The following is a 27,742-nucleotide window of genomic DNA, read 5'->3' on the forward strand; positions in this document are numbered from 1 at the left end:
TTCTGATCTAACACCAAATATTGAGCTGGAGTTAAAATCATATTCAACAGAGCTTTCCAGTCAGCGGAATCATTTTATTTCCATAACCAACTGCTTCTAACAATGCCTGAGTATATGGCGTTCTAACACCATATTCTTTTGCTGCTTGCTTAACTTCCCTCAAAATTCTGAGCTGTAAAGGCTTCCACTCCCGCTGCGGATTTAATGCAGCATCCATGACAATTTCCACTGGATTAAGTTGAACTTCTACTCCAAACTCCACCAAATCATCTCCTGATAATTCCCCTCTATTCTTTGCTTCTTGAATAGCTGCAGTAACAGCATCCACCTGAACCCTTAAAGGTAAACTCTTATCCTCTGACAAAGTATTTCTAGCGCCGGACAGTCCCCAGATTTATCTGGAGGTGCCGTCGGCGGGCAACAAACGTACCGCATGGTAAAGCGGCAAACCTTCTTCGGGGTGCTAGGAGCGGTTGTTCATAAGTAGCTAACGCATCCATAATCACCCTCCAGGTTAACAAAATTGAAGAAGGGCACGAGGTTCCTCGTGCAAAAATTTCCTATCTTTTTCCAGGACTCTACTTTAATACTACCTCCCTCCGGATATGACTTAATATTTTTCCAAACATACTGTAATAAGTCCTCAATTTCTTTCTTTCCTACAGCACAACCCCTACTGCCAATTCCAAACCCAAAACTATTCCCAATGATCCCTCTCAATTCCCTGATGTGCTCTTTCTGAGCCTTCGAGAGATCTCCCCCATACTCACGAAAGAATCTATCTTCGTCCAGCGAAGAAGATGAGGGCCCAGTCGACGTCCGCGACGATGAGTATAGGATGCGGGAAACGTATAGCCTTCCAAGCTATCACGTCGGGGTCACCATTTATGGTGGATTGACATTTGGAATGAGACACAGGGAACTGTCTCTGAGAAAAATGCCAACCCTGAGAGAACTCAGGTAGCAGTATTTATTGAGAAAAAACACAAGCAAAATACAGTATGCATATTCAGAAAACAATGACCTCAACAGGAGATTACTTCACCAGCATGAGAACACACAATCTTGGAAAGTCCCAGATGTTACCTTGCTAGGATGAGATCATACAGCCACGGAAAGTCTCATGGGAAAGTTTGGAAAGTCCCATGAGAAAGCACAACTGTGTATCTTGAACTTTCACCCATTTTCCTGTTCCTTCTAAACTGGCAGAATCAAAACAGAATGAGGCACTCTGAGCAAAGATACTCCTACCCCCACCAAGAATGCCCACATCTTCCTAGACTTACTGCTAGTTATACAAAGGCCTTACAGAAAATGATAAAATGATTAATAAAATATATTACCACATATTAGGCCTGTTAGAAGTAAAAGGAAGAATAAAAATTGTTTTATTTGACCAAGATTCAAATAAGATACTGTGGTAGAATGTAGTCTGATTCCCAGGAGGAAGGGGCTGCATCCCAGAAGGCAAAAAAAAAACAAAAACCAAAGCATAGATAACATCGTCAGGAGAAAGCGAGTTAAGAGGACTCCTCCTTAGCTGGTGGACATGTGATAAAGCAAAGAAGTTTTGGAGTAAGATTCATATTATAATACAGAAAATTCTTCAAACGAAAATAAAACTGAAACCAGAAACTTTTCTTTTGGGTTTAATGGAAAAAGACTTGGAGAAAAAAACCCGGAACTTTGATCTTATGCATGTTGACAGAAACCAGACTATTATAGGCACAAAAATGGAAGGATACTTTGATTCCCACTATGGATGGATGGCTACAGATGTTGATGAAGTTGGCAGAAATGGCCTAAATTGATTGTTTTGGTTAAAGGAAAGAATATAAGTACCTTTGTTTCCACATGAAGATAGCTTCTGAAGTTTGTGCTTGAGGTGAAAAAAAATGAAATTTTGATTTTGGGTTTTACCGGTTAGATTCATATGTTTTTATAGAAATGGCTAGTTTATATGGAAAAACAAAAAGTTGTGGTTTGATAATGCTTTTTTTTACTGTAGCAGATGGAGTCAAAGTCAACATTTCTTCTTTTCTTTTCCTCAGTTTCTCCTCACATTTCTCTCCCCCTTTCCCCCCACTATATCTTCCTATTTACTTTTGTATTTTATCTTATAACCTAATAAAAATGTTAAATTAAAAGAAGGCTCCTTTCTAGCAATTCTCTACGTATATCTACAGTAATGCAAATAGTTGTTTTAGTTTGGCACAATTTCTGTCTATAGGTGAGGAGCAAGAAAGGAAACTGTTCAGAAGTAATTCTATGTGTTTTTCTTGGTTGTTGAGTCCTGACAGATATGTGCTCTATAATACTGGGATCCATATAAAAATAAGGGAGACTAGGGACAGGGAACACATGACAAAATATATATCATAGTGCAAACTCTACCCCTTATATACTTGTTGTGACATTATGACATAAGTACAAAAAGTTGAATAGATCATTGTAACACCATGAAGCACATTTTGTCATTTACATGCTTAAAGGTTTGTTCACCAAAGGACTTACATTTTATAAATAATAACAGTACCAAGTGTATTCTGGTCAGACTGTATATATCAGTGGGTTTTTTTCATTGTTAAAGCCAAGGGAAGATGAGCAAAATCAATACTTTGCAAACACAGGAATTTAACATCTTATTAAGGCTGCCTATCAGCTCTTATAAAGAAACTAAATATGTAGTTTGCAGCGTTTTGGACGTAACACTAAAATAGTTTTCTATTCTATGTATTTCTCACCAGTTTTCAATATATATATGTGTGTGTGTGTATGTGTGTTGTTTCTTTTAGATAAGACTGGAAAAGTTGCTGCTACAAATTATTTTGACACGTGGGCAGGAGGTAAGAAGCTTAGTTTATGTTTAGCATCAGTTTATGAGAAGTTATCTCTGTGATGAAGTACATCTGAACGATACATGTAACATGTATTACATCTGCCACCATGCACTTTTGGTCATCATCGTGGATATTTGATTTGGAGTGTTTCCTGACCATATAACTAACCTGCCTCACTTATGGGACATCATTTCATCATCGTCATTTACTTGTTAACTGTTATAGGAAAGAGATTAGTAGATTGCCGCCCAGGGTTGGGAAAACTACCAGTTGCTTATCTGGCCTCATTACTGAGGCACAGTAGAACAGATGATTGAAGTGAGCAAATTTTCCTGGCATTCTTTTCCTAGGTGTACTTTCAGTGCTATTGTCATCTCCATTAAAGAGCTCTGAGGAGGAAAAGAGAAGGGTACTCACCATTCATTCCTGCATATTTGAATAGGAGCCCATATCAGTCTCAAAATGTTGAAAGAGAGAGAAGTGAGGAACAGGAAGAACAGAATATTGCAATGATTTTGAGCAGACTATTTAAACTATTCTAAATTTTCTGTAGTTGTTTGGATGTTTAACTAAAATTCTATTTTAGAAAGAATTTCCTCTGTTACTCCTTTGCCTTCAGTGGAAAATAATTTGATGAAATGTTCCTATTTTTTCATGGAATGGAATCTCTCTAAGAATGTTATTGTTATTTTAAATTGCCTACAGTTTTACATTTTGGTGGCCAAGGGTGTCCACGTGTGTGTGTGTGTGTGTGTGTGTGTGTGTGTGTGTGTGTGTGTGTGTGAAAAAGGTAAAATAAGTAAAGGGATATGACGCCATGGTCAAAACTCTGTCCTCATTGTATGTGCAAACATGATAAAAAGAGCAAGGATTCAATTCTGCCCATCATCTTCAATTTTTATTCCCTGAAGGCACCCATTTTGGGTTAACTGAATATTTCAGAGTGAGGCTGGAACAGTATGACACATGGACATGGCTGAGGGTCTGAGAAACATCAGATTTACGTGGGTTTTAAAACTGTAAGATGCCTATTTTATGGCTTACAGTACAGTACAAAGTTGATGTATTTGTCAGCTCACAATAGGGGTTTCTCAAGGGAAAAGTGATCATCTGAGGTAGCTCCTATTCAATGTTCTTGCTTAGCCTTTTAAAATAATATCAATATTCTTAATGTTATTGCATTTCAATATTGATATTTTATTGTTTTATGTATACTGCCCAGAATCACATTCTCTGTGATGGGTGACCATATAAAAATGATTTATAAATAAATGATAAATTAATGTAAGCATTTTGGGAGAGGAAAGGGAGAAGCAATGACAAAAAAATGGATTGTGATGTCCCATCACAAATTTGTGAGTCATGGAATTAGGTCCAACATTGGGATATAAATAGAAAATGCTTGGGGTTACATTAAGCCATAATTCTACACCTTTTGTCTTTTTTTGTTATTGTATTGAAAATATATGAAATCAAGGCCCATCCCTGATTTAGAGAGTCTCCAAATTATCTGGAAAAGGAATAAGAGAGTATGGAAGAGAAACGAGAGATTGCTCTCCCATCTGTGGAAATTGAAATGTGGTGTCTTGGATTTCACTTCTCAGAAAGAAATACAATTGAGGCTTTGATAGGAAAATGTTTCATTTATAATATATTTCTCTAAGGGATTTTTTCCCCCACCAACAGAATTCTCTAGACCAATGATTGATTTTATTAACAAAGCTCCACAGAAATCTCTAATCTTTATGGTGACCCATGATGAAGGAAGTACAAAGTAAGTAAACAGAATTAGACTTCTATTCAGTCTTACAAATTTACAAATAGACAAAAATTATCAATTTATGATCAGTTTTACTCTCCAGTTTTGCCAAATATGCATTGCAGTGGATTTTCTGTCATAATTAGAAGCTTGTTTCTATGACACAATTAGGTAATCTTTTAAACACTGCCTTTTCCTCCAAAGCCATTGCTTCAAATGGATATCTAAGACTTCCCATTTTTGAATAGTACTGATATTACATGGTAAATTCCACAGAGATATTTGCTAATACATATACTCCATCTCCATTCACTACAAGGTTACTAACTGCAGAATTTTAATTGGGCAATGTTATTAATGTTATTTTATTATGTAAAATGTTAATATTCCAAATCATTTCTTGCATATTTTTGTTTTATCCTTTATAAATTTGCTTATCTGCACAAGTTTGAAGGAGGGAGTAAAAAGAGCGAAGTACTTGAGTTTCATGACTTTTTATTTCTTGAATCTGAAAGTCTCTGGTAGATCTGATGCTGGATTATAAATTCTAATATTTGATCAGGGTTTTCAAGCTGGGTTTCCTTCATACTTGTTGATACCATGACACTAACAATTCTCAACTATAATGACCACATCTAGAGGGAGCCAGTTTTGAGAAAGCTATCCTACATCTTCTTTCTGGCCCTAGATAATCAGAAAGTGTCTCTGTCTTATGTATAAGAAGGAATATACAATAGGTCATAATAGGTCATGATTTTCCTTTTGAATCGCGAAAGGACTACATTCAAGTTATTCTCTTATTTCTTCCAGGTTAAAAGAGGACAGTAAAAAAGTAATAGCAGAATTGGGAAGTAAGGAAATATGGAATTTGAAGTTTAGGTCAGGCTGGGTGTTTTTAGCTGCCAAAGGTTTTAAACTACCAGAACATATACAAAAGGAAAAGGTAAGAATTATTTAAACTAATAACCCCCAAATAAGAGTACAATCCTGTGGTTTTTGCATGTGATAGATGAGCCAGTAACATGAAAATATGATTTTTAATTAAACTGTGCCTGTTTGCTTAACTGCCATTGAGTTTTATTTAGATCAGGCTGTAAAACAGAATGATAAACTCCCAGCAGCTCTGAGGGCCAGATTATTCCATCCAACACTTAGGCCCTGCTTACAAGTATTCTCTTTTTGCCTCCATGGCTGGGATTAACAATGATATTCTTTAGAAGAGCAGGATTTGTTTTGTTTTGAACAAATCACTAACTGAAAAATCTGTGTGGAAAAACCTGTCCTATGCTAAGACTCTGTCTCCCCAAACAGTTAAATTAGGTATTTGATTTAATATATTTGTCAGAAAGATATATTTTGTGGTGTGATTTAAAGCCCTTCTGCATCCTTTGTTTTGCAAGTAACAGAAATATTTCCTTTCTTAATGTATTTCAAAGCCATACATTGAATTACAATTTGTGTATTTCTTTTTAAACAGATAATTCATTCTGACAATCGTAAGAATCGATACAATGGATGGCCAGCTGAAATCCAGATTGAAGGCTGTATTCCAAGAAACCTAACGAGCTGAATTCTAACATTTGCAAAACGGCACACTGCATATATATTTATATGGAACTATTTTCTCCAAAAAGCTGGCTGTCTAAAGCTGTGGACCAAAAAAATTCTAGATAAAATCAATTTGAAACACTGGATTCAATTGCAGAATTGAATTTTATCATGAATAGTAAATCATTAGAGACATGTCTCCTTCCCCCACACCTGCTCCATCTTCTCCTTTCAGGATGCTGGGTTCCAACACTTATCATTTCCAGCCACCACAAAACCAAATAGAGCTGGAATTTTGAAAATTATTAGTCATCTGACACACATCAGGCTTGGAAAAGGTGAAAAAGAAAAGTATTTTCCTATTGATGTTTTATGTTGTCCCTTAGAAAAGCAATGTATTGAAAGCAAAGAGGTGCCCTACAAATGTGCATTTGTAAAATTGCTCTCTCTCTCTCTCTGTGTATATATGCCAGAAAGCTAAAAGTGTATATCACCAGAGCTAAAAGGGGCCCATCCATGCACCCAGTTTAAGTGCCTTGTGAGATGGCACAAAAGTATGCCCATGTAATTTGCCCTGTCCCGATTACCAGATCTCTACTTTACCATGAAAAAGACAAGGGGGTGGTACTTTCTTGACAACTTTCCTATGGTGCAAAGAAAAATTCTTGGTGGATTTCCCAATGGTGGGGAAAATATTCACCAACTGCTCTCCCAACATAAGCAGATTTGGGGAGGGAGGGCATTTTTAACAGATCATTAGACCTCTGGGTTTAGCCATCTGTCAGAATTCGGTCTGCAGGGTAAGTGGAGGCTTTTTTGGGGGGGGGCTTTCCTGATTTACCCCCAAATCATTACTAGTTTCATTGATGAGGTCATGAAGCATTCTATCCCATCCAACAAACTACCTTTCTCTCTCTTGGTTTGTGCTAAAACTCTTTGCTCTTTTGGTTTTCTTCCTGGAAAAGGAAAAAAAAAAAACTCTGTCTTTTGCTCACTCATCTCTCTTCCTGTCTTGCTCTTTCTCTCACTGTTTGGATTCCGCTGTTTTTCTCATATTTTTTCACTCTGGTACTCTGTCAGAAGCAACACAGGCATCTGTCAAAGGAGCTCAAAGGGAGGCAAATAATAAATAATAAAAGCAGTGTTGTGCCATTGCATGCAAGCTCTGCCCTTTTGATGTGCACTGTGAGATTGCATGCACATATAGAATATGTAGAGTTTATTTTGCAATAGTGCAACGCTGCTTTTGTCATTTGATGGAAAAACTCTGTGAATGCCCTCTGGGTCTCATTTACACCTTACCACTTGCTCTATTGCTTTGCCTCACTCTCTTGCTCATTTGCTCTTTTGCTTGTTGTCTTTCTCACTATCTCTGTTACTCTATCTAAAAACAGCTGATAGCTGGCCTGCTGATAAATAGTGACAGGTAGACTCTCCCCCCCCCCACTTTCTTTTAGCTTGATTTCCCTTTTGCTCCTTGACCTTAATGCAGTAAAAATGGTAGCCCTGGTCACTTTGAAAAATATTGGACTTGCATTATTCCAAATTCACGTAAATATTTTTAAAGGAATAATTTAACAACTTTTGCCAAGGGAATCCCTACTTACTCTTGAAAATTTCAGAGGCAGTTGCCAGGGCAGAAAAGTATGGATTTGTATACTGCAGCGGTAAGCAGCTGGGAGGAGCTGGACAGATTCCAGCTACGACTGTGTCAACATCATGGTTGCTGCCAAAGTGCACTAAGCCACGGTAGCAAGGATTGTGTAGGGAGAAGTTGGGAAACATCACTCATATCAGATGACTATGCAGTGAGGACACCTCAGTGATGAGGTAGGAAGGAGACAAGGCCAAATCATATGGTATAATAAGCAATAAATAAGACATAAGACATGTGGATGTGTCCCCAATTTAGCAATCAACAATCAAATCAACAATGAAGCTAGTTTAAAATTCACTTGAAAAAAAATCATTTTGCTTTAGTGTCCTATTCTCACGCCTACTTACAGGGCTGTCTTAACAGCATTATGGGCCCCAGGCAAAGCAGTGTATGGGGGTCCTACGATGACAAGTCATAGGAATAAAAATGTAATTAGCCAATAAAATTAAACATATATTTGCATGTTAGTATTAATTAAAATGCAGTGAAATGTAATAAATATGTTGCTGAATTTATATGATACAAGGTGCATTGAAGGGTTAACATACAGATTAGTATGGGGGCCCTATGCTCGTGGGGCCTACGGGCATGTGCCCATCAGGTCCATGCGTTAAGACAGTCCTGCCTAGTTAGAAGAACCTTTCATAACCTCACAGTATGCTACAATATTTAATACATGCATTGCTTTAAGTATGATAAAGAGTGGTGCAGTGGCCTAGAGGTGGAGCTATTGCCTCACAATCAGGAGGCTGTGAGTTTGATCCTAGCTAGAGGCAGAAATTTCTCTCTCTCTTGGCACAATGAGAATATATCTACTGCGAACTCTGCATTGGTGACAGGAAGGGCATCCGGCCAATAAACACTCAGTTGCATTCAGTTGCCCCAATTCCACCCCAATACAAGGGATTATGGGCTCATTAAAAGACCAAAAAAAATTGCTTTAGATATGGTAAGAACAATAAACTGTTCATGTTTTAACTCCATTTTGTCATACACTTATTTGGGACTACCATATACGATTGATGCTAACAGTATTTGGAGTAAGTGGCAGAATGACCTCAGGATCTTTGTGGTATTCTTCGGCTTGGTGGGATTAATTCCTAGACTTTGGCTACACAGCAGAAATAACTACATTAGTCATAAACGGGTTGTAGGAGTGACAAGAAAACAATTCATTTGAATGGGTTTTAGACTGCTAAATCAGAATAAATTTGACTGATTGCAATTACTTCTCCTTTGTGCCAGTTCTTGCCAGAATTTCTTTTGGAAAAGTCAGAGCTGGCAACAGGAGAATACATGGAGTCATCACTTAATAACTGTAATTGGAACCAGAAACTCCTTCAATAAACTACACAGTTATTAAGTGAAACATCACAAGGCCATGATGTACGTTCAGCTGCAGTTGTTAAGCAAAACACAATAGACTGTGAAGCACTAAGTATGATCACAACTTGCAAATTACTGCCAGCTTCCCCATTGATTTTTCTTGCATTCAGCTATCAGTGAAGCTTACAAATCTTGTGACTGTGTGGACATCATAAATGCATGCAGATTACAAAGTGCTGAGATGGTGATCACACACGCTGTGGGATACCGGGATGGGTGCAGGTTTGAGGACCAGTTGTAAACCTACTTTTCATTTGCATCATAATTTTGGTCTCTGGATGAGCAGTTGGTAATCAAGAACTGCCATCTGTCAGAAATGGTGTAGGGCAGGGGTGTCCAACCTTGGCAACTTTAAGACTTGTGGACTTCAACTCCCAGAATTCCTCAGCCAACTGGCTGAGGAATTCTGGGAGTTGAAGTCCACAAGTCTTAAAGTTGCCAAGGTTGGACACCCCTGGTGTAGGGTCTCCTGCCTTGGGGGAGGTGGTTGGACTAGATGGCCATGAATAAGCATTCTTTGTTCTTGCCAAACAGACTCCACGATTACAAGCTTCCAGGTCTCTTTTCAAGTGCATGCCATAACCTTGCTTTGTTCTAGCAGCAACCCAGTGGTGGGATTCAACATTTTTTACCACTGGTTCTGTGGGCGTGGCTTGGTGGGAGTTTTAGGGGAAGGATCCTGCAAAACCCCATTCCCTCCCCACCCCATTAACCTACTTTCCAGCTCCATTCTCCTGTGCAGGGCAACAAAAGAAGACCCAGTCGATCAGCTGGGACTCAGGAGACAGAGAATAGATGGGGGCGGGACCAGTGGTATTTGCGGTTCTCCAAACTACTCAAAATTTCCGCTACCGGTTCTCCAGAACTGGTCGGAACCTGCTGAATGCCACCTCTGCAGCCAGCACATCACAAACTGCTACTTTATTATGTTGGAAGTTAAAACCCACCCATCTCCTAGGAAAATGAAATATTTTAGGATATGCTAAAAAGGCAGAATATTTCCCCTAAAAAGAAAAGTAGAAACTCAGAGGCAGAAACTCAGCCCCACACCTTTGCTAATGGCCCATTACTCTGGCCTGGGCCAGTCTATTTTACATAACAAAGATCTACTCCAGGTAGAGCTATCATAGGAATTGCCCAAAGCCCTTTCGTTACATCATCATCCAGCAAGGCTCAACCAAGCCTGGCACTCACGACAGCCTACAGAGTTGCCCCTGTATGGCCCCATGGGAGTCTGACAACCAATCAGAATATGAGCTGAAATTCAAATCCCAACAGAAGGCATAAAACCCAAGGGTCTCTCAGCATCTTGCCCCTTCTTTTTCCTCGCCCAACATTTTGAAGCATGTGATTGTCCTGTTCACTTTGGAGCTCCAAGCCATGTGGTCCTGTCCACCATTAAACCATCTTTCCAAACAGCCTCCATGTTTCCAGTGTCTTTCTTCCCCACTTGGAACTGAACCCAGAAGGATATTTCTTCCAACAATTATTTTCATTTAATCAGCTTTTAAAATACTTTTAAAAATACTACACGGAAAGCAAAAGAATGGGCTCATTTACTGCTAATCCTTTTGAGAAAAAGTGATTTATCATTGGAGTTGAGGTCTGGATGGGAGCGGGGAGAAGTGGTTTGAGGGTTTCGTTTCTTTCCCTTCTCCGCAAGATCTGGGAAAATGATTCACATTAGCGGTCAGAAATGAAACTCGCTCTTGCAGGGAGCGAGCGCTGTTTCTCGGGAAACAGAAAGTTCTCGGTATTGTCGATTTTTTTCGTTGCCGGGATAAGTTTCGATTTCTCTTCACCGAGAAACTGAATGGGAAGGAGTTCCGTTCTGCGGTGCGGATCACTTAGTCTTCTCCCGACCTGCGCCGAGAAAGCATCGTCTTCTCCTCCGACGCTCCCAGCCTGAAAGGTAGGAGCGTACAGTATGGAAGGGATTTCAAATTGCACGCCCTTTCCTGGCGGAATGTAGTTCGTTTCAGCGGAGGGAATTAAATAAGACGCCGGAAGATCCTAATGATCGAGGTAGTTTGGAGGCCAGGAAAGGGGGTCCGACGGAAATATGCCTCGGAAGGGTTGGAATAACAAGAAAAGACGGAGGGTCCCGAAGTTTTCAAGTTTTCCCTACTGAGGAGCGCAGAGATCCTTTGAGCATCAGGAACAAGACTGAATTCCCAACTAATCACTGACTTTTTGCAGATTGTAGAAAGGACTCCTGTGCAAGCTACGTGTGTTGGTAAAACCGTGGTTTGCTTAATAAGCCACAGTACTTGATTTCACACAAGAAGCTAAGGTAGAACCGTAGATCATAAGTCACAGCGATGGAGCTTACTTAGAGTTAAATGTGCGAACGTTCTTGCAGTGTTTACGAATTTCTGCTTGATCTTGAAAGCAGCAAATGAACATTTGGAGGAGTGGTGGGGTTAAATAAAATTAATTTAGCAGGAAGGCAGGGGTTCAAGCCCTTTGAAAACAAGTTGTATAATCACATAAAAATTGCATGTCTGAGGATACTTGTCTGCCCTCAAATGAAATTTAATTGAATTTCTGACAGTGAGAACAATCAACCAGTGGAACAGCTTGCCCTCTGAAGTTGTGGGAGCGCCATCACTTGAGACTTTCAAGAAGAGATTGGACTGCCATCTGTCAGAAATGGTGTAGGGTCTCCCGCTTGGGTGGGGCTTTGGACTAGATGACCTACAAGGTCCCTTCCAACTCTGATTGTATCTGAATGTAAGAAGGGGAGGCTGTCAGTAAGACCAATGGTTTGGAGGTGCCTTTTAGCACATCCAACAACAATCTTTAGAGACTTTGTTATGGCTTGTAGCTGCTTATTTTAACAACGAAGCTTTTCCTGAAGAGAATCCAGTTTTCAACAGGTCAGCACCTTTTTTTGTTTGTTTGTTTGAGGCAATGCACAATTTATGCCACAATTATTGACAGGTGTTTATGTAATGCTTTGATTATGCATTTTCTCTGCTAGCATACTTTCTAAATTATCATTAGCTGCTGATAAAAGCAGTTAAAAGTGGACATCACTTTTATGTCCACCCATTGGATCAGGTGAGAATGTCACTGATATTATGGCAGCATCTTTATGAACTAACAGTGTTTTTATTCCAGAACATATTTTGCTGCATAGACACTACAAAGTCTGCCATGAAGAAATCCAGCAATACTGAGTTCAAAAAGGTACTGCTATGGCATATGTCCAGATTATAATGTATGTTGCCAATTAGGCAAGGCTGGTTGGGTGATTTTGGGGGCAGTTGCTCTTATTCAACATTCACAGGGTTGTTGTAATGGGGAAATTGGAGATGAGAGCGTTAGGTCTACATACTACATTCTCTCTCTCTCTCTCTCTCTCATATATGTGTGTGTGTATGTATGTATGTTTTCTTAAGTTTTTGTGGGTACTTACATGTATGATATTCAGCTTTGTTCGGGTATTTTCCCACGTCCCTCGACGAACACTATACAGAAGCCTGATGATGGCAGATGAGATTCTGCCGAAACGTTGCTACAACTTTAAAAGCACAACTATAATGATGTGGGAAAATATCCGAACAAAGCTGAATACCATACACACACACACACACACACACACACACATATATATGTAGGTCTAGGTGTGTTCGGGTCTTTTCCCATGTAAGATTAAGAGTATCTTGGCGACGTTTTGGCGAGGTCCCACTCTCCATCCTCATGCTTTCGGCTTCATGCCAGTGCAAGCAGTGTGTGATTGGAGCTGCCGTCTCTCTATAAATACTGGTGGTGGGGGCTGGTGTGCTGGGCTGGTTGGCTGCACTGCTGCCTCTTGATTGGTTGATGGAGTTGATGTTGGTATAATGGGCAGTGTGATAGCCTTGTGAGTTTTGTTGTGGAGATATCCTGGATCTTGTGCTGTAATCTCCTGGGTCATTTGTTTTTTAGTGATCTTTTTTCCATTAGCCTCTCGTGTTTTAACAGCTTGGGTAATGGGTTGTGTGATGGGCTTGCGAGTTCTTTTGTTGTGTCAGATATATATGTGTGTGCGTGTGTGTGTGTATGGTATTCAGCTTTGTTCGGGTATAGCACAACTATAATGACGTGGGAAAATACCCGAACAAAGCTGAATACCATACATATAAATACCCACAAAAACTTAAGACAATATATATATATATATATATATATATATATACACACACACACACACACACACACACACACACACACACACACACATACACTACACACACACATATTCATATACATATGTATATAAATAAAATCATATTTGGAAAAAACAAACAACCCTAAAACACTAAAGACAGCAAAGCTATACCTGTAGTCAATGTTTAGCAACCACAACTGGGACTGAAAACTTGGCACTAAGTGGAAAATCACATGATCATGATAGATTTATTTCCCCTTGGGTGATTAAGTGAAGGGCTGTAGTTGTTAAGCAAAAAGTCACATGACCATGACATGATTTTATTTATATGTTCACTATTCACTCTGCTTGTCACAGACCAGTTGCAAAGCATACACATGGCAATTACATCACCATGGGGTGCTGCAGTGCTTTAGATGTAAAAATTGGTCCCAAAGTTGTGTTCTTTTTTCCATTGCCGTAACTTTGAACAGTTGCTGCCCAAGTTAGTCAGAACACAAGGACTATCTGTACCTTTCTTCTCAGTCATCAGCTTAACTTCCTAAACTGTGTTTAGGCATCTGTACATGAACTGAATTGACAAGAGTTATTTTTATGAGGCAAAAGGAAACTAAGGTGCAATCTTGCAGGGTTTTTTAAAATGTTCATTACCTTTTCTGTATTAGTAATTCTTTTCATGGGAAGTACAGTTCTAGCTCTTTTGGGAGCTAATTGTGCTGTCCAGACAATTTAGAGTTGATGGGATTTGGGATAGTTAGTTAGGATTTGAGAGCTGTCCCCTTAAGGGAATGCATCATGCTAAATGTAGTTAAGGTATCCTGGGAAATGTAGTCCATGTCATGTGGTCACATCTGTAATCCTGATTGGTCACTAAATTGACCCTTGTTGGGTTGGGGGAGGCTCCCTCACTCTTGCCCGAAACCACCATACGATGTAGTTGCTTCAATCATCATGGGGTTGAGACTTTATTATCTTTCTACACCACAATGCAGATATGCAAAGGATTGGACATTAAGAAGAGCCTTGTCATAACTGGGAGTTGATAAAAATGCTTGATGAACCAATAAAAAAGACTTTGTATGGATGCTTTGTGGAGTTGTTCTGTCTGCTTTATGCCATCCAAATATTAATATGCAGAACAAGATTTCCAAATTAAAGAAGATTAAATTCCAAGGTCAGTAGAGGAGGCAACTTTACATTTTGTTTTATTTCCTTAGGAGGCAGAAAATTATCTGTGCAGCCAGTATGAACAGAAGATCCGTCCCTGTATTGACCTCATTGATTCACTGAGAGCCCTTGGTGTGGAAAAGGACTTGGCATTGCCAGCAATTGCTGTGATTGGAGATCAGAGCTCTGGAAAAAGTTCAGTTCTAGAGGCCTTGTCTGGAGTTGCCCTTCCTAGAGGCAGTGGTGAGAATTTTCCCAAAGCTTTTCTTAGACTTCCCTAGCTGGTACTATTCCAATATGTTGGCCTACAAGTCTTATTGCTATACCTGGGGGAATGGAGTTTATATTCATCTTGAGAACCAGCTGCTGTAGACAGGTTTTCAATTGGAATGAAGCTTTTGAGGGATGCTCAATTAGCTTTGTGAACTTCAGGAGCCTAGAACAAATGTGAACTTCCATATTTTTTTAATCAGAACATGTAAATCAGGCCATTCTCTACTTATTTTCCTTCTTATTTTTATATTAGCTTCAACAAAATCAAAATCACTTTGTCCTAATTTTCCAAACCAGAGGGCTTCTGTGTGTATAAAAAAAAACCCTGTAATCATATCCAAAGACAGTTACTACCCAGCACTTAGTTGAATGGCATTCAGAATAGGTTTAATTTTTTTTTAATTATTTAAATTTTAAAGTAAAAACTGTGTAAATTAAATTTTTTAAAACTATGCAAAACAAAAAACAAAAACCAGAAACCAAGAAATGGACAGTACAGTATTTAGTTGTTATTTTTCTTTCTGCTTCTTTTCTTGATTATGTTGTTAAATCTTCTATATATCTATTCTATTCTTTAGTCTTTATTATATATTATTTTAAAAGGGCTGTATGTATGTTCTAGCATAACTCTGAAACGCCTCAAGCAATTTCAACCAAACTTGGTAAACAGATGACTTACCCTTTGGAAACAAAAAACACTGTGGGGGTAATACCCCTCAGGGTGTGTGTGTGTGTGTGTGTGTGCAAGGGGGGGGGGTTTCTATCAGTTCTCACCTATTCGCTAGAACTGGTTGTTAACATTCTAAGCAGTTCGGAGAACTGGTTGTTAGAAGAAATTATTGGCCTAATCCTGTAAGGAAGGCAGGAAGGAAACATTCTGGTGTTGCTTACAGAAACTGCCTCTTCGTTAACCCTTATTACATTCTTGGCAGGACTAGACTTCCTGTCTCAGGAACTTCTCTGGAGTTTTTTTCCCCTCCTTTGCTGGTACTTTGCTTGTGTGGAGTGACCACTCAAAGTTACAATGGCACTGAAAAAAGTGACTCATGACCATTTTTCATACTGTTGCAGCATTCCCACAGTCATGAGAGGCCAGAGATGCGTGCCTCAATGTGAGTGATATTGAGTTGGCCAATAACATGACCACCAAGCCACATCCACCTGGTCACATGACCATCAAGCCACGCCAATCAACTAAGCCACACCCACAGAACCGGTTGTTAAAAAATTTGAATCCTACGCCTGGATGTGTGCCTTAAAATGGCTTCTGCTATGGTAATGGCTTCACAGGGCTCCCTCTTGTGGAGGAATAGAAGAACTGCGATGCTGTGTGAGAATACAACAGTGTCAATCCCTACTACAGGTTTTTCCTGTCTAATACAGGATTGGGATAAATAGATACCCGGGCAACACCAGGTTATCAGCTAGTATCTAATAAAATAGATGATATCTGTAAAATTAAGAAAAATGTTTAACTTTGCAGGGATTGTTACCAGATGCCCCTTGGAGCTCAAGATGAAAAAAAATAATAAACAAGAATGGAAGGGGAAAATTATGTATCTGGAAACAGAGGTGAAACTGGAAGATCCATCAGAGGTGGAAGCTGCAGTTAGGAGAGGTAATATTCAGTAACAATAGAATGGGTTTTGTTTTCCTTAAAACAATCAATATATATAGAATTTTAGCTTACAATAGTTCTTTAATGATAGTGAAGGATAGAAGTAGAATGAAGGTTTACACTAGTAGCTTACAGTGGTTTCACTTCTAAACATATTTCTGCTTGTATTTGATATTTGATTTTAATTCCATTGACTTTTAATCTAAATATATAATCATGTTTGCTGCTGTTAGAAATTTCAAATGGTATTATATTTTCATAATCTTACTTTAAAATGTTTACTGAGAAAACAAAGGCGGGTATATATTTCTTTTCTACTCTCAGATTCATGTTGTACATTCCATAAACAAATTCTGCTTCATAGCCATGAGAGTACAAATAGTTCTCAATTTATGACAGACAACCATATTTCTATGGTTGAACATACCACAAATTATCTATATAACCCACCTTAGTGAATATTGAGTTCCTCTTTTCCCTAACTTCATTTTTTCAAGGTTCTTTTATTTTTATGTACATTCAGGGCAAAGTTGCTGTGTTATAAAGCAAAGTATCTCCACTTTTGTTTTGTTTTGTTTTTTATTTCTAGAAACGTCTGTGGCTCCACATAAGTATTTTTTTTTTTTTCAAAACTGGAGATGGGTGCCATTCAGCTTTGGTTTGGAAATGGGTCGTTGTTTTTTTTAAAAAGTGCAAAGACCACTTTGGATTATAAAGTATTATGGAAAGCAGTGGGAGTGATAGGAAATATTCTTCAGTCTGCCCTTGAAATCTGTGGGTTTTTTTAAAAAAAATAATTTGCAGTATTTTATAACTAGTTGTGCCCACTGTGGCAACTCTTTTGCATAAATAGCCATGCACATTCTTAGATTTTCAGAAGTTCTTACTAAATCAAGCAGGTTGCCTGGTGCTACAATCATTTTTCTCTTGAAAACATTTGCTATATATTTTTTTGCGGTGGAGTGGCGGGAATTGGGCTAGGAAATAACAGATTCTATTCTATGAAATTTAAAAATGTAAAATGAGAGATTATTCCAAGATTGACATTGAAAGGACTAGAGTAAAGTTTAATCAAGCTGCCAAAAGCATGTTTAGATTGTGAGAGAATTGTGAGAGGGTATACATTTGATTGATAAATAGTTTAGAATGGAATATTTTGATGTTCTATCCATGTTAGAAGATATATTTTTTCTCGTAACTATCCTTGTGTAATTCCTTTTAATTGTAGCACAATTATCCTTTATTTTTGATTCTGCTTTTTCACTGGCCTGGCACTAATATCCTGGTTTTTAACAATAAATTAAGCATACAGTGTGTTTCAACCTTGCTATGAATTATGATACAATAAATGCTAGCTAGTATTGCTTTCCCAAGTTATTCTGTGTAGATCATCTCATTATAGCTATGAAAACAGAAATAATACTGCAGAAAATGTTAGCTCAGTAAGGAAATCCCTCTACTAATATTTATTAAATACTTGCACAGCTTTCCAGCTTGGCTTTTAAAAATATAGTATTGTATTATCTATGTATCACATTGTAAAATTTAAAAGATATGTGTTATGAAATGATTTTAGCATGCTGTCTCAAAATATTTACATTTGAGTACACAGAAGTACAGGAAACCTGTTTAAAAATACAGTATATGCTAGTCTGTTTTCTTCAGAGGTCTTTTAAAACAAATGGTGGTTTGATAAAACTACTCTGTATAAAGAGTTTCCCATAACTGAGTTTGCTGCTTTGTTTTGCCTCACACAATATAGCCCAGAATGCAATAGCTGGTGAAGGACTGGATATTAGCCCCAAATTAATTACCCTGGAAATTAGTTCTCCAGATGTTCCAGATCTCACGTTAATTGATCTTCCAGGAATTACAAGAGTGGCAGTAGGCACTCAACCACAAGACATTGGCAATCAGGTAAAGTAAAAAAGATTTTGTAGTGATAGGTATCTGATTATCAGTTGAATTGGGGGCATGAAGATATGACAGCATTGTTTACTGCTAATTTCTGCTAGGAAAGATCTTTACACGTTTCAGAAATGAGATGTACAGGTAGTCCTCCGTTACTGATTGCCTCAATAAGTGGCCATTTGAAGTTACGATGGTGTAAAACCTATAGCTTTGCTACAGATGCATTTATGGCAGCATCCTGCAGCTACGTCATCACTATTTGTGTGCTTTGCAACTGGCTTATGACAAGCAGAGTTAATAGAAACATAGAAGTAAAACAATTCTGTTCATGTGATGTTTCACTTAGTGACTGTTCAGACAGACCAAATCAGAATTAAGGTGTTTTTTTTAAAAAAACAAGTTTTATTAATTTCAAAAACAAACAAATCATCATCAACCATTACATATTTGAACCTTTTTCCATTATAAATTTTACAAGTCAGATAAAACCTTATCTTATACAATACAATTCTATTTTAAACCATTTCTAAATGAACATAAAAACATCTCTTGTCCTCTATTTCTTTCTGACTTGATTATCGTCATTTTCTTTCTATACTTCTAAAAGGTTTCACCAATACTTCTCAAAAACATAAACAGACACAAACAAACATATAAAAATCTTTTAGTAAAGTAACTTGGCCCCGGTACCTCTCTTTATATGGGCTTTAATTATATTCATGCTCATCTTACAGATCATTACCTATTTTATTTACCATTCTGTATCTTCTATATATACTTCTCCACACATTTCACTCTTCATAATTCTATCTTATTCAATCTATCTTAATTTAAATCATTAAATTTGTATCTTTTGCCCATCCTTTATTATCACTCTATCTCATTCCTTATACTGAAAAAAAAAAGAATTTCTCCTGAAATCTCTAATCAGAGTATGATGCCTTTCTATCCCCTCCCTAAATATTAGATTAACATTTAAAATGACACCTAATATCCTATCTGATTCTGCTTGGTACATTCTATCAATTAATTTTTACTTTTAATAACAATAAAAACAGAGTAATAAATCAGAAATGTTTAAATACATAGTATCCTCCTAAATACGTAGTTAAATAATAAATCTAAATAATAAATCTTATAACATTCTAATTGCCTTTCCCTTCAATATTTTATTACATTTTAAAAATCAATCATTATTAAACATTTCAACATTTTAACTTCTTATTAACTCTTAAACCATTCTAATTTTCTATTTCTAATACAAATATTACAATACCGTCTTATGTACCTTGCAAAATCTTTTTTTTTAAAAAATTATACTTTACCCTTTATCCCTGAAAAAGATTCCTCTTTTCCCATCCAACTTTAAAACTTTGTGGCTTTTCTCCGCCTTTCCCCTTTCTTTCTTCCCCCACCCGATCTTCCTACCCCCTTCTTCTAACCTCTGTCTTGCTGGCATCCCTTCTCTGTTGTATTCCCTTTTCTCTTGTTTGCTATCATTATATTTATTTTGCATCATATTTTTCTCTTTCTTAAATGTTTTTTTAGATCTTAAGTCCTTCATTTTCCTCGCTTTCTTCCTTCCTTCTTCCTTAGGTAAATTTTGGGATTCATTAAAGATGGTGTCTTCATCTTCTTCTTGTTGTAATTCCATCTGTCGCATTGTCTGTTCATAGTTAACCAGCGCCATTTCTAAAAATAGAAAAGCTTTTTCCATACCATCTTTACAGGCTGCTTTTGTTTGCTCATATTCATCCCTCAGTTCCTCAAGGGAGAAAGCCATTATAAATCTTTTCTTTTCTTTTTCCCCTCTTTCTTACTCCAACCAAAATATTCCAAAAGGAAAATAAGACAATCCCAAAGTCCACAATCCTCAATCAATCCAAGCCAAGCCAAAATTCCCACTTTCTCTTCCAGGGGTAGTATCAGACAAAGGAAAAAAGAAAATCCAAATCTGTGTTTTGAAGCCTTATTGAAAAAATTTTTTTTCTGTCTCCAAATCCTTAAGGCATCTCCTCCAACAAAATCCAACCAGATAGATATATTTTTTGTCCTCTCCCTTCTGACTTATCCCATAAAGCTAGTTTTACCTGAAAAAAAAACAGGTTTCTCAATATCCGTTTGTTAATTCCGTCAGGAGGGAGAGTAAACTTTCCTTTCAGCACCTCAGAATTGCCGCTTACTTTCTCTTATGGAAAGAATCATCCAAAAAGCCATCACTTCCAGGAATTAAATTAAATATATCTCAGAGTCCTGGATCGACCAAGAAGACTTTCACTTTTAAAAACTTTCTCCTCTTCCTCCAGCGCATACTTGCCCAGCTACCGGCTTCTTTGTGGCGGCCATTACAGACCGCCGCTACGCCGTCTTGGTAAAAGGAGGTTCTGCCGGCCAGGGAGGGGGTCTGCAATACCCCCAAACCCTTTTCCGGATCCCCCCCACCTTCAGCTGCCCCTGCAGGGCAGCCTTGCTCCGCACCCTTTCGGATCGGAGCCCCAAAAATGGCTAGCGCGGCAGGGATCGCGCAGCTTCGCGAATCCCTACCGCTCGCAAAGCCGACAAACCGGAAACTCCAGAATTAAGGTTTTAAAGTGTTTGTGATGACATGAGTTTCTGCTTAGTGATGGTGGCGCTTAATGACCAAGTTGCCTGTCCCAGTTGTGGTCCCTAAGCAAGGACTATCTATAGAATTTATCTTCCCTTTAGTTGATCTTTATTCAATGAATGGATTCCAGAAATTATGTTGAGTTTACGCAGTGTATTTAATGTGTCTTGGAATGCCAATGGAACTGAATAATATTCCCAACCTAGTAATCATGATATCCAGATGTATGGAACTCCATAGTGTTCCCTTGTTTAGGCTTCCTGCTCTTGATATATAAGCCTCTGGACAGAGGCTACTCAATATCTGGATAAAGTGGACAGGCAAATTGTTGCTCCCTCACAGATATTGAATGCTCTACATAGAAGCAGCATCTGTGAAACAAAATTTGGCCGGTGGGGGTTAAAGTAAGTTGCAGGTTATATACTATACATTACATAATACTTTCATTATACATAATAAATTTATGCATAGTTATGGTAGCCTTGATAGAATAAATTATTTCTTCTTTCCAGCTTTATTGAAAATAATTTTATCTTCTACCTATGCCTGACATAAAATGCAATTTAATTACAGATCATGAAATTAATTAAGAGTTATATTACCAAACAAGAAACCATCAATTTGGTTGTGATTCCAAGTAATGTTGATATTGCTACTACAGAGGCATTGAAAATGGCTCAAACAGTAGATCCCGAAGGAGAGAGAACACTTGGTAAGTTAACGAGATCATTAAAATATTTTTTCTACTCATGAAATACTGTAGGATACTACTGTAAAAAAAATTATTAGAAATTAAGGTGTTTTTTTTTTTACTTTTTAAAAAGTTATTGGAAGTCTAATTTTAGTAAATTTCTGGTTATCGATGCAATCGTCAAGAATGAAACATTGGCAGCGATGTGTCTCTTCATTTCAACTTGTCATTAGAGTTGGGAGATGTTGATTACATGGGTTAGTTGGAGAAACAAAACTTCTACCGTTCCACTGAAATTTGTGACTGTCTGGAAAGTTTTCAAGGATGTCTTAACAGGTGTGAAGAAGAAGGCAGATGGTTCCCATAATAAAGAGAAGTTGTTTACATGGTCTACGTGGAAGCATGGGATTTGGGCAGGGAAATTCATTGTTCAATATTGTGAACTGGTGCCTGAGAATTTCAGGATTATTTTTACCTCGCCATTATCAAAAGCTCATTGTTTATTGTTATCAATAAACAATGAGCTTTTCAGACACGAAATGATCCTGGGCTTTTTTTGGGATCCTCAAGCTCTGGATGTTGACAGTTGTATATTTCAAATATGCTCATACAGATTACCCTGAAATTACAACCATTTGTTTAGTGAATGTTTGAAGCTTATTTTTATTTATTTAAACATTTATATAGCTACCTTCTTATAGCCAGTTCTGGCTGCCTCCCAATTAAGGATTAAAAGAGCATAAAAGCATATTAAAATGATAAAAACTAAAAACAGCAAACAACAAACAACAAAAACATGGCGCTAAGTCAAATCTCTGATGTCACCTCACCTTATCGGTAGTGTTCTGTCTTTAGACTGCTGGCTGAATATAAAGACAGTCAGATTAAACTCTACAAAGGCTTCCATACAAAGTTTCTTTATTGGATCACAAGGCATCCTCAGATATAACTCATGGTTATGTCGAGATTCATCTAATGTCCAATTCTTTGCATAGCTGACTTCATAGTGTAAAAGCATAGTGATCTTTCATCCCATAACAATGGAGCAGAGAGGGTGAGACACCAGCACGCTGCTGGGGTCCAGGCAAGAATGAAGGAACCTCCCTCAACCCAACCAAGGGTCAATTCAGTGACCAATCAGGATTACAGATGTGACCACATGACATGAACTACATTTCCTGGGATGCATTAACTACATTTACCATGAGGCATTCCCTTAAGGGGACAGCTCCCAATTCTAACTTAACTATCTCAATTCCCATTACCTATATACTGTCTGGACAGCACAGCTAGGGCTTCAGAGATTTACCAAAAGCTAGGAAGATCAAAGTCTGCTGTACTCCAGGAGGCAGAATGTTCCATAGGCTGCCATGGAAAAGGCACACTTCTGAGCTCCCACAAGATGGCAATATTTATGGGAAGGGACTAGGAATGTGCCTACCCTATCTGACCTGGTAGAACAGGTAGATATCATTAAGGAAAGGTGGCCCTGCAGATAACCTGGCTTTGTGCCATACATGGTGCTAATGGTAATGACCAGCAGCTTGAATTGCATCTGGAAAGAAAATGGAAGTCAAAACAGGCCACAGAACTAAGGTGTTATGTGAACAAACCTAGCCTTCCCCCCCACCCCCAAATTACGGTGTGTGCTGCCACAGGGGTAGTTATTTTCTGAGTACTACAAAAACTTAATGACAGCATTGAAAAGAATGATTTAATGTCCAGTTCTCACATTTATGACTATTTTAGGGTCCATGGACATGTGATCCAGACCTTTGTCAACTGGCATCTATTTACAACAGTTGCAGGGTCTTGGGGGGATCATATGATCAGTATTTGCAACCATCCCAGCCAGCTTCCGACATGCAAAGTCAATGGGGGAAACCAGATTCCCTTAATAAGCATAGTAAAAAAAAGTGTTTAACATTATTAAAAAGATCAGACATTTGGGAATTTGTTTTTTAAAAATAATGAATTATTCAAAATTTACCTTTTGAGTTGGAAAAGGATAACAGCAGATATTTCTAGAGGGAAAAGCTACTGTGGTGCTTAAAAGTTTGTGAACCCTTTATAATTTTCAATATTTGACTTACAGCTGTTCATTTTATGACCAAAGTTACAATGGCCTCGGAAATGGTGCTTTACAGCCAGTAAAGCTACTTGAAAGCCCACTTCTTCAAAGCCAGCAGTGAGGGGAAAATAAATAGCTACTCGGTGGTGTGCGTGTTTAGGACAGTAATTTTTTCAGACTGAATGTGGTTCAGGAATGAAGCAGTCTTAGGTTAGATTAAGCCCCAGCCTTTCTCAAGTAAATGAGTATGTCTGTCTTTTCCATCAATTATTTCACAGGTATTCTAACCAAGCCTGATTTGATTGATGAAGGAACTGAGGACGAGACCATTGATATTGTCCGGAATCAAAGAGTGCCTCTGAAAAAGGGATACATGATTGTTAAATGTCGTGGGCAGAGTGACCTCACTAATAAACTGAGCTTGGAAGATGCAATCAAGAAAGAGAGAGAATTTTTTGAAGAGCACAAGTTTTTCAGGTAGGATTTAGAAAATAATTCCTGAACATGGTTTTGCAAAATGTGCTCCTTTATACATCATAGTTTGTGTGTATCTCTATGAATATGCCTGTATACAAACTAAAGACTGGTGAAGTTTCATGTGTCATGTGCTTTAGCACTTCTAGTTAGTGACTGATGCTTACTCCCCACTTTGTTTCAAATTATCACCAAATTATTTGACCTCATAGTTTAACTACAGAGCATATAATCCCAGTCCATCTGAAAGACACTGAGGAACACTGAGATGATACAAATGATAATTTCAATATTACTGAGTTCTTGAATTTTATTCACTCTGATCTCCCCAGCCGTCTTTTGGAAGAAGGCAGAGCTACCATCCCATTTCTGGCAGAAAAACTTACACAAGAGCTCACTAAACACATTCAGGTAAGGAACTCTCCATTCATTTCAGGTTGAAGATGAAAGATATTCTGTTACATGTGCAATTTCACACCATGGTTTTGATTGGACTGTGTTGAGATGCATCATCAGAATCCCAATTACTGTATATACTCGAGTATAAGCCTAGTTTTTCAGCCCATTTTTTGTGCTGAAAAAATCCCCCTCGGCTTATACTCGAGTCAGATTCCCCTCTGAAAAAAAAATGGTGTGGAATCGCGGCCTCCGGCGGCAGCGACTCCCAACAGCCCCAGCCGGGAAGGGAAAGGCAAAAAGCGCTTTGCCTTTCCCTTCCCGAGGCGGCGGGACTGGGGCCGCGCCGGCGGTAGTGACTCCTGACTCAGGGGGCCTCCGAGGGAGGGGAAGAGAGTGACTCCTGCCTCCCGCTGTCATCATCATCTTCTTCTTTTGGGTTAGTGAATCAATTAAACCTTTCATGATAGTGAGATCGTTTCCCAAATTAATTATTTTTATTTTTGAAATTTACCAGTAGCTGCTGCATTTCCCACCCTCGGCTTATACTCGAGTCAATAAGTTTTCCCAGTTTTTTGTGTAAAATTAGGTGCCTCGGCTTATATTCGGGTCGACTTATACTCGAGTATATACGGTAGCTCTTTTTGTAGAAAGGATGAAGCATTTGGTGGGCAGATTTGCATCCTACTTAAGCTGCACTGCTAAGACAATACATAATGGCAACATATGCGTATTTCTATCCTTAGGCATCTGATTCATACTGTAAGAGGGATTCCTAGGACCAGGATTTTGTGTGTGTATTTGTGCGTGTGTGTGTGCATGTGTGTGAATATTGTTATATCACTTGGCAGCTGCTAAAATTGGTAGGTTTCTACTACAAAATGTCAGATGAATGGTTCTGTCAATAGTTAAAATTTCTGAACTTGCAAAAGGATTATAGTTTTACACATTTCCTTTAGCTAATTTTATTGTTGTTGCAGAAAACACTGCCAACTTTAGAACAGCAAATAGTAACCAGCCTTGATGAAACTTATCAAAAACTTAAGAAGTATGGTGAAAGTGTTCCTGAATCCTTGGAGGAAAAGAAGTATTTTTTTGTAGAAGTAAGATTAATTATATATATGAAGCAAATTGTACCCTTGTTAATCAGTAAGTATTGTTGCTAGGCACTTACTGTTGTGTTATGTGTATAAAATAGCCAAAATACACAACTGTATCATCAGGAGCTTGTCACAATGTTGCCAACTTTAGAACAGCAAATAGTAACCAGCCTTGATGCTTGCATATTTATTTTCTGTTATTGGTTTGTTCTTGGCTTTGAAGAGTGATATGAATTTCGGGGAGGGAGGGCAATGGGCACATGGAATTTAAGGAATTATTGATGGATGAGTACCAGGAAACAAGACCAAATCACAATTAAAGAACTGCAAAATGGCTACTTATTCTTGTCCATCTCAATTTACTCTTTTTTATTTTCTATATTAGTCTTTTCTGAAAAATTTCATAAACTTTGACATTAATTGTCCATAAAAAACATCTTTGAATCCATTCAAATAATAAAAAGTATCACTTTGTGGACTTATCTTTATACACACAAACATAGAGAGAGAGAGTTTTAAAAACAAAAGTAAAAACTAATACTTATATAGAGTAAGGAACGGAAAAAAGGAAATCAAAGGGTAAGCTAAAAGTGCTGGACACTGCCTTCCTTTGGTGATGGTTAAATCACCATTTTTCTCACCAGAAGCAATAAATTGGTGGGATGGCTATTCTTCTTCTTCCAGATTTAAGGAGGAAGCATGAAATCAATCCATCTGTCCTCCGGACTGTCATTCATGAGCATTGAGCATATTACGGAAACAGAGTTTTCCCCAATCAGCGGATGAGTTGAGTGATGAAGTGATGAAGAAGTATGGTCGCATTGTAAGAGGCAGTGATGAATTGTTAACGAAGCCACTTTTTGACTTTTTTGTGAGAAAATCAAATGCAATTTGATTTTGGGATTTGATGATTATAATTATATGGAATTATAAAAGTAATGTAGACATGATTGGTTTTGGGTATATAAGTTGGGTAGGTTTTTTATCTACTGTATATCTTATGAAAAAGTTGGAAGCCATTTTTTCTTTTTTCTTTCTTTTTTTTCCAGGTTATTTTGCTTGCTAGCTGATTCTTCTTCTTTCTACTTTCTTTTTTCTTACTTGTTTCCTTTTATTTGTATTTTTGAGACTTAATGAAATCATAAATATAAAAGATAGTGCTTAAAAATGCAAAGAAACAAAAACCCAACCCCAGCCTCAGCAATTCTCACAAACCACAACCACCAGCAGCCACTTAATTGCTTGCCAGCCTTATAGCAAAGCGTCTGGGACTTCCCGAGCTATTCTAATTCCTTCAGGATTGATCTCTCAGAACTTTATACCCAGGTTTTTATATTTAAGGCTCCTGGAAATTGCATGGAGAATAACTATCCTTCTGGAACTTGTAGTTTGCATTACCATTTTAGCTGGTAATCTTAATTTTAAAATTATGTTACTTTACATTTTTCCCCCAGAAAATCAACGCTTTTAATGAAGACCTCTTAAAAATTGTACATGGAGAGGAGGATGTAAAACATTTAACCAACAGAACAATTACAGATATTCGAAAGACATTTAATGAATGGCAAGATACAATTAATGAAAATAATGAAGGTAAACTCAATTCAATTATGTGTTTTTCTGTTACTGGGTGCTTTGTTTCAACATGAGTAGAAGCTTGAATTCTGGATATGCTTTTATTGTTACACATTCAGGTAAGTTTGTTAGTGTTGAGAGGTTCTATATATAACTTTTGTATAAGTTTCATTGAAAATCTGTAAGAAGGAAAATTAAAGTCCCAATCCTCTTTCCTTTGCATCTTTTAACACCTTCTATTTTATGTGTTTTTCCCTGCCACATAAATTTAGGCATGTCCTTCTACTGTTTAAACTGTGCCTCAGTAATCAAACAGGTATTGTCAGAAACAACAATACCATTTTAGGCAAGACATTAATTTTTATTATAGAAATTTTCCTCAGCAATGACAGATATAGTTTGTCCCATGTTATCATTTCTTTCTTAGCTTCATTACATTAATTTCGTTATTTTGATAGTGATACCTAAATGTTTATCTTCTACTCAGTCTTAAAATCCTTTTTATTCTGTTTGAT

The 27,742-nt window shown here is 37.7% G+C and overlaps 2 protein-coding genes across 3 annotated transcripts in view; both read left to right on the top strand.

Moving 5' to 3' along the window:
- Window positions 1–6,293, top strand: part of FAM3B (FAM3 metabolism regulating signaling molecule B) — a 28,574-nt gene extending 22,281 nt beyond the window's left edge. Inside the window, exons 5-8 of the mRNA XM_026673990.2 lie at window positions 2,796–2,846; window positions 4,527–4,614; window positions 5,410–5,542; window positions 6,077–6,293. Coding sequence (XP_026529775.1) covers window positions 2,796–2,846; window positions 4,527–4,614; window positions 5,410–5,542; window positions 6,077–6,169 — 365 coding nt within the window. The 3' untranslated portion in view covers window positions 6,170–6,293. The remainder of the gene's footprint in view (window positions 1–2,795; window positions 2,847–4,526; window positions 4,615–5,409; window positions 5,543–6,076) is intronic.
- A 5,835-nt stretch (window positions 6,294–12,128) lies between these two features.
- The window catches only part of LOC113416236 (interferon-induced GTP-binding protein Mx2-like), a 32,741-nt gene continuing 17,127 nt past the window's right edge, over window positions 12,129–27,742 (top strand). The window contains exons 1-9 of one of the 2 annotated variants that reach the window (XM_026673991.2): window positions 12,131–12,382; window positions 14,564–14,756; window positions 16,270–16,404; window positions 18,167–18,321; window positions 21,494–21,632; window positions 23,961–24,159; window positions 24,489–24,567; window positions 25,533–25,655; window positions 27,107–27,245. In XM_026673991.2, the coding sequence (XP_026529776.2) occupies window positions 12,260–12,382; window positions 14,564–14,756; window positions 16,270–16,404; window positions 18,167–18,321; window positions 21,494–21,632; window positions 23,961–24,159; window positions 24,489–24,567; window positions 25,533–25,655; window positions 27,107–27,245 (1,285 nt within the window). In that variant the 5' untranslated portion in view covers window positions 12,131–12,259. Of the gene's footprint in view, window positions 12,383–14,563; window positions 14,757–16,269; window positions 16,405–18,166; window positions 18,322–21,493; window positions 21,633–23,960; window positions 24,160–24,488; window positions 24,568–25,532; window positions 25,656–27,106; window positions 27,246–27,742 lie in introns of both variants that reach the window. The other variant, XM_087966786.1, reaches the window with a different exon arrangement.

The sequence above is a fragment of the Notechis scutatus genome, chromosome 5 (assembly GCF_049901735.1).
Source record: "Notechis scutatus isolate UNSWTSFEM ecotype Mainland chromosome 5, rNotScu1.2, whole genome shotgun sequence".
In the NCBI taxonomy this organism is placed as follows: Eukaryota; Metazoa; Chordata; class Lepidosauria; order Squamata; family Elapidae; genus Notechis; species Notechis scutatus.